The following is a 6,653-nucleotide window of genomic DNA, read 5'->3' on the forward strand; positions in this document are numbered from 1 at the left end:
GGTTGAAACAATGGCAATAATTCATAAGCCTTTTGACTATTTAAACCTGGAAAATATGTTCAATAAAAGCCTAAAGCTGAAAAGAAAAGTGAGCACTTCTATTTTACGGGAAAAAAAAATGGTAAAGTACTCGTGGGCAGAAACTTAAGAAAGGAAAGTCTTACCTCCCAAAGGCGTGCTAAGAAATTTTATGCCTCATAAGTCACTAAAACATTTTGTCGATCATAGAGGGAAATATAATACATTGACTATTTACTAAAGAAAAATATTAAAGTGTTGGATAGTTTGACTACTCACAAAAAATATATATATATTTATAAATTTATTAGTTATTATATTTATATCAGTCCTGAATAGTCAATCTTTGTAATTGAAAACAGATCTTTGCAATTTGAAAATCAGTATACTTGGATTGTCTCAAAAATATTGAATTAATTTGGTTCCCATTTTTTATTCATAGATTATTATGTAATCAATCTTAAAAGGAATATTCTTTTAAGCTTTTAATTAAAATATCATATATATTAATTTTAATTCGATAAAATATTTAAAATTGCAAAAAAATTATAATAAATCATCAAACTAGAATAACATTTATACGAGGACGGGAATTAACCTTTTTAATGCATTTAATTTGAAGGTTATAAGTTATAACATACACAAGCAGGCAAGACAATTTTTTTTTTTTATGGATATATTGGTGAAGCTTTTCGAAGGTATTAAAAATAAATATAAAATGAGTAATACTGCTTGTCCTAATACTTTTGTTTCAATTTTCCAATTTTATTTGATATGGTAAAAAATTTATGGAACAAATTGAATAATATTACCAAGTTCATGGATTGATAAAGTATTCCTATTTACAGGAATCAATAAATTTTTATGATGCCAGTGGAGCAAAAATTAAGGCAAAGTCTAATCAAAGTTAGAAGGAAGTCAAAAAGTTTGAAGTGTGATATCCAATAAATTTATTACTAAAAAGCAACTTATAATTGAAATACAGCGCATGCTTGTACCCAGATTTTGATCAAAGATGCCAAAGTAAATGACTTCCATTATATGTCTTTTTCATATTTGGCTGTAACCCATTTTACAAATTTGTCAATTTCATCTTTTAAAAAAAAAAAAAATTAATATACTTTTGCACTTTTGCTACCAATTTGTTGCTTATTTCACAAGGCTGTTTAAATACTTACACATAATATAGTATTTCTTAATTATCCAACTTATATTCACCCCCAAAACTGAAGAAATTTGAAACGAAATACCACTAATATCTATTTATTTATTTATTTATCTGGTTTTAGGAAAGCATTTATAAGATAAGATCCGCTATAAGAAACCAACAAACATAGGCTTCTTTTGCTCCTTTTTATTGCTCTTGCTTTCGTTTGATTGTTTGTATGATACAAAAGTCACACCACCCACGCCTTTTTCTTTTCTTTTCCTTTCCTTTTTTTTTTATTGATCATTTATTAAAAAAATCATTTTCATAATGTGCTTTTCCCATTTGTTTCCCCCTTTTCCCCCCCAAAGAACACATTGCAACTATATAAACTTTTTTATATTTGTTTCACCAAAATTACAAATTTTGTGTTTAAATCTTTTTAGAAGTGGTGTAAATAAATACATGGGAATGAATAATCTTACATTGTATAACCTAATCCCTATACTCAAAAATATTTCTTTTGTAAGATAGGTATTCTCATAATTAGTCTCCCACTTCCCAAAAAAATAAATAAAAGAAGATGAAGGAAAAGCAAAGAAAACCCATTAATCTATGAATAGACCTAAAGGCTTATTGGACCACAACTTTATTATGATTTATTTTGGGTGCAACCTAGAAAACAATAAGGAGTAACCATGTGTTGATTTTATTAAAAACTTATATGTAGTAAATTTATTGAAATTTACATGAACAAGGCATGTCATAGTCAAGAATATTGGGAAGAAAAATTGTCAATTTTTTTAGCAAAGAAAAAAAAAAGAAAAGAAAATCATTACCCCACAGGACCTCTTTGGTTAATTAAGTTGGCATGATCATTCTTTTTGGATGTAAGGAAGAAACTTTTGTGGTTTTACATGATTAAAAAAAATCATGCAATATTGAAAGCCTGGGAACTCAAAATACAAGAGCAATACATAAAAGCAGTATACCATTTTATGTAAAAGTAACAATAACAAAAATTATGTGGTCAATTTTTTAAATTTAGAATTAAAATAATTCATTATAAAGAGATGAACAAAAATAGTATTGAAGACCTACTCATTTGCATTTAATTTTATTGTTTTAATAGTACAAGTGGAAGACTGGATAAATTGTTACAAAACTAAAATCTAATCAAAGTATCTAAATTTGAATTTGAAATAAATATTATCTTATCTAAATTTGAATTGAGATTCATATCTTATAAACTTATTTTTATTTAAGATTGAATCGAGTATAAGATTGGCTTAAGTGTTTTGGACTATCTAACACTTCCTTATTAAATTATTCTCTTTTTGAATATAACTGGATTGGAACTAGTCTTGACAATTTTAAACATAACACGTTAACATGACACGAGAAGATAGTGGTTAAATAGGTTTTGGGTTTAACCTTAACGTGTTTCATGTCTAATCGTATATGACACGTTAAGACACGAAAATTTTTGTGTCTTAATGTATCTGACACGACAAACACATTTAAAATACGTTTAAACACGTTTACTTAATCGTGTTATCGTGTTTAAACGTGTATACGTGACACATTTATTAACCTATTAAAAATTAATAGTTAAAAACTATTTTAACCTTATATAAATAATTTTAAATAATTATTTTAATAAGTTTTTTTAATTTTATAAAGGGTATAATGTAATTATACATGCTTAACCCTAATTTTTAACTTTTGATGATTATTTGATGTTATTATTATTATTTTTATTATAATTATTTTTATAATTATAGATTTTAAATTTAAATAATAAAATTATATTTAATTATAAATATTTTTATTTAATCGTGTTAAACGTGTTAATCGTGTTATTAATCGTGTCGTGTCATATATTGACACGTTTAATAAACGTGTTAATCATGTCGTATCGTGTTTTAAATTTGAGATATGAATATTAAACGTGTCGTGTTTGTATTTAGCCTTAACGTGTTTCGTGTCTAATGGTGTCTGACACGTTTACGATACGTTAACACAAAATTGTCAAGTCTAATTGAAATATTATCTTATTATATGTTCATCTTTTTAGAAGATATGTTGATCCCTTAAAATGTTGAAATATCATTGTATTATATGTATGTTTATGATCAAGACATACAAGTTGATCTAGTATTCATATCCCCTCACTCTACTATATTTTAGTTACTTTGTGTAACTTGAAATAAGACGTATAATCATTGTCATTAGCGATGGCAAGTGTGCTAAATGAAAAAGAGCATTTGCCTTGACAGTAATTTATTTATTTCAAAATTATTTTTGTTTTTATATTTGAACATTTGACTTATTGATTGATACATGATTCTTTATTTAAAAAATAGAGTTCAAATCTTTCTTCTTTAATTATAAAAAAAAATCTTGTTTCTACTAAAAAATGGGTAATATAATGAAAAGAAAAGAAAAGAAAAGAAAAGAAAAGAAAAGAAAGAGAGCATATGGTAGCTACTATCTAGTATTAAATTGTGCACATATGAGCTTTATCAAAGACATGGAAGCAAAGTGAGGTTAAGTCTGAGTCTTTGAAGGGAGAACAAAATGGCAAGCAAGTACATAAATGAGTTCGTATCTACATGCCGCTGCAGCTGTTCCTCTCTCTCAATTTACCAAAATAACCTTTACATTTCAATTTTGATACACACGCCAGCATACACACGCAGACTTGAGAGCCAAACCCAATCAACAAATATCTCTTCAAAGCTTTCTGTCTGCTCTCTCTCTCTCTCTCTCTTAACCATGTTATTGAGAAGGAACCTAACCTTAGTCTCTTCAAATCTGTTCATTTCTTGATCTGGGTTGTAACACTCTTTCTTTCTCCAGATCATAGTTTTCTTATTTTTTTTAACCATCAAAGTTTGAAACTTTCATTGCTTTTTTTTGTTATCCCAAGTTTTAACTTTCTCTAATAAACTAACACCGAAAACAAATCCCATCTGGGTTCTTCCTTTTCTTTTAGTATGTTTGCTTGGTTTTAACAGATTCACGGTAATGGGTTTCTTGTTAAAGATGCATATTGACTTTGGTTCATTTCAGGTTGGTTCTACGTCTCTGTCTCTCTTATCTATCTTTATATCCATTTTTGATTGGAATATGGAAATTTTGGTTTTGTTTCTTTTAAGTTAGTTCTTTTCTGTCGAGTTCATTTATCATGAAATATAGCTGCTTTTTGTTGGATCTTGATTGTGAATCCTTTCCAAAGTTTAGGTTTTTTTTTTTGCATTTTCATTCTTTGATATTTTATAATTGGTTGTTTTACCCTTTTTCTGTTTCTTCATTTAGTATATATTGCTTTTCTTCTGCTACAATAAATCTGAGTTCATGTAAATTTCAATACTTTGTAGCAATCATTTTAAGGCTGTCCACTTTTTTTTTCCTTGTTCATACTTTGATTGGATATTTGCGGTTGTAAATTCACTTTATTCCAATTGGATGCGGCGGAAATGTTGGAAAAATAGTCTATTTCAATTTTAAATTCTGCATATTTTACAACTTGAAACTGAAAAAGCAAAATACTTTTGTCAATTTTAATGTATTATGAACTTCACTCAATCTAATTTACCGTCCATAGAAAGAGGTAACTTGAGTTTTAATTTTTTTTAATCCTTTTTTCTCATGGCAACTAAACTAGAATTATATATCCTCAGGTGTCCTATCTGCAGCTTTTAAAACCCATATTTTGTTGTATCCTGAAAATTGAATCAGCCCTCATTAGTTCACTTAGAAAATGGCATCTCTTAAGTTAATAACAATGGTTTGGCTAGCCGTGTAAGTATTTGTGCACCCATAATATTCATTTATGTGTGATAGAGAAAGTTTTTGGTGCCATAACACTTATTGTGTGCTTGTCTTCATCAAGGTTCCCATTTGAGCTGGAAAGTCTTTATCAGTAAAGTTTTCCATGTCAGCTGGCTAAGTATTCTTTTGATAATTCCATTATCATTGAGATTCTTTTATTACATCAGTCCACATCTTCTTTGCTGTTTAGAATGTCATGACATTGCTTTTTTTTTTTTTGAAATATTGAGCTGCATATGTGATGGAATTTAATTTTTATCTTTGTTAAAAATTACTGAAATCTGTTATCCTTTATTTAACCGAACTCTTTTGTCTGTGGATGTATGGTTTGGCAGATTGCAACTTTATTTGTATGAGAGCTTTTCATAGTTGGGTTTAAGATTATGGGCAGAGGTAGAGGAAAGGGAAAGAAGTTGACTGTTAGCAACCATGAGGATGCTGGAAGTGGTGAAGAAGAGAAGATTCCTGCGCAGAAGAGAAGAGGAAGGCCACAAAAACCATTAAAGGATGAAATTGATGAAGAAGAAGTTGAAAAACTAGAAGAGGAGGATGGTGAGAACGGAAAAGCTGGTATCACAAGCAAAGAGAGAAAGAGTCCCTCTGCTGCAGAGAATGGAAAAAAGAGAAAACGGAACTCACAGGTTAAAGAGAAGCCTGATTTGGTCAAAGAAGAGAATGGTGTTGGCACCAGATCAAGCATTGATGACTCAACAAAGTCTACTGGGTTTCGGCAAAATGGGAGTAGGCGGAAAAGTAAGCCACGTCGAGCAGCTGGAGCAGTTGTTGAATGCAAGTGAGATCATGGCTGCTTCTTGTGATGGGGCTCTTCTTTTTCACTTTGCCAGATACATAATGAGATAGGAAGTGAGTCCTAGTAAATCTCTAGTCAATATTGCATTTCGGTAATTGTTTCTTTTTTTATTTTTGTCGGTTCCCTATCTTTAATTCCTTTTCTATTTATTTGATTTTGGAGTTTTGGAACTGATTCTGCTGGTTGTAATTTTTGATAATTCTATTATATTCCATATCATCACTGGATTCTTGTAATATATCATCTGGATTACAATGCCAAGCTCTTCTTTTCACTTTATCTGGCAGCTGATATATTACGAGGTAGGTACCAACTATCTAGTGCAACTAATCTTTTTGAGTTATTCAAAAAGTGGGTTCGGCTTGATTGAAATCTTATACTATGTGTTCAATGAATTTTTGGCTGAATTTGTTGTTGGAAGGACTTTGAGAACTTTGATTTTGTCTGAAAGGTGGGGCCAAAGCTTCGCCAACTTCTTGAGGCCAATGCTTTTATGCTAACATGGGCTGAGACTAGACAGAGACATCAAATATGTGGTCTTGGGGTTTAACATGTCTTATATTTGTTGATGTGGATACCTTTTTTGGTGGTTTTTGGTAATTCATTCCTCCTAGGGTTGATAAATTCAAGGTCTGTAGAGAAGTATTCTGATTGTTCTATGAAATCTGCTAATTTTTTCAAATTACTGATCTTTTACCTTTGCAGTTTTAAAAAAATCATAGTATTTCTACTTTTATCTCAATTTTGCTTGTTTTGCATAACATTATAAAGTGCCAAGATGATGTTCAAGCGAAGTCTCTTCATAAATGCTTGAAAAATTGTGCTGATAGATTATAAGGG

The 6,653-nt window shown here is 29.5% G+C and overlaps 1 protein-coding gene across 1 annotated transcript; it reads left to right on the forward strand.

The window, feature by feature from the left end:
- Window positions 3,865–6,092, forward strand: LOC18589719 (anoctamin-8). The gene is made up of 2 exons (XM_007014815.2): window positions 3,865–4,240; window positions 5,338–6,092. Exon 2 carries the CDS (start codon window positions 5,386–5,388, stop codon window positions 5,797–5,799), a length of 414 nt encoding a protein of 137 aa, XP_007014877.1. The 5' UTR covers window positions 3,865–4,240; window positions 5,338–5,385; the 3' UTR covers window positions 5,800–6,092.

The sequence above is a fragment of the Theobroma cacao genome, chromosome 9, assembly GCF_000208745.1.
Source record: "Theobroma cacao cultivar B97-61/B2 chromosome 9, Criollo_cocoa_genome_V2, whole genome shotgun sequence".
In the NCBI taxonomy this organism is placed as follows: domain Eukaryota; kingdom Viridiplantae; phylum Streptophyta; class Magnoliopsida; order Malvales; family Malvaceae; genus Theobroma; species Theobroma cacao.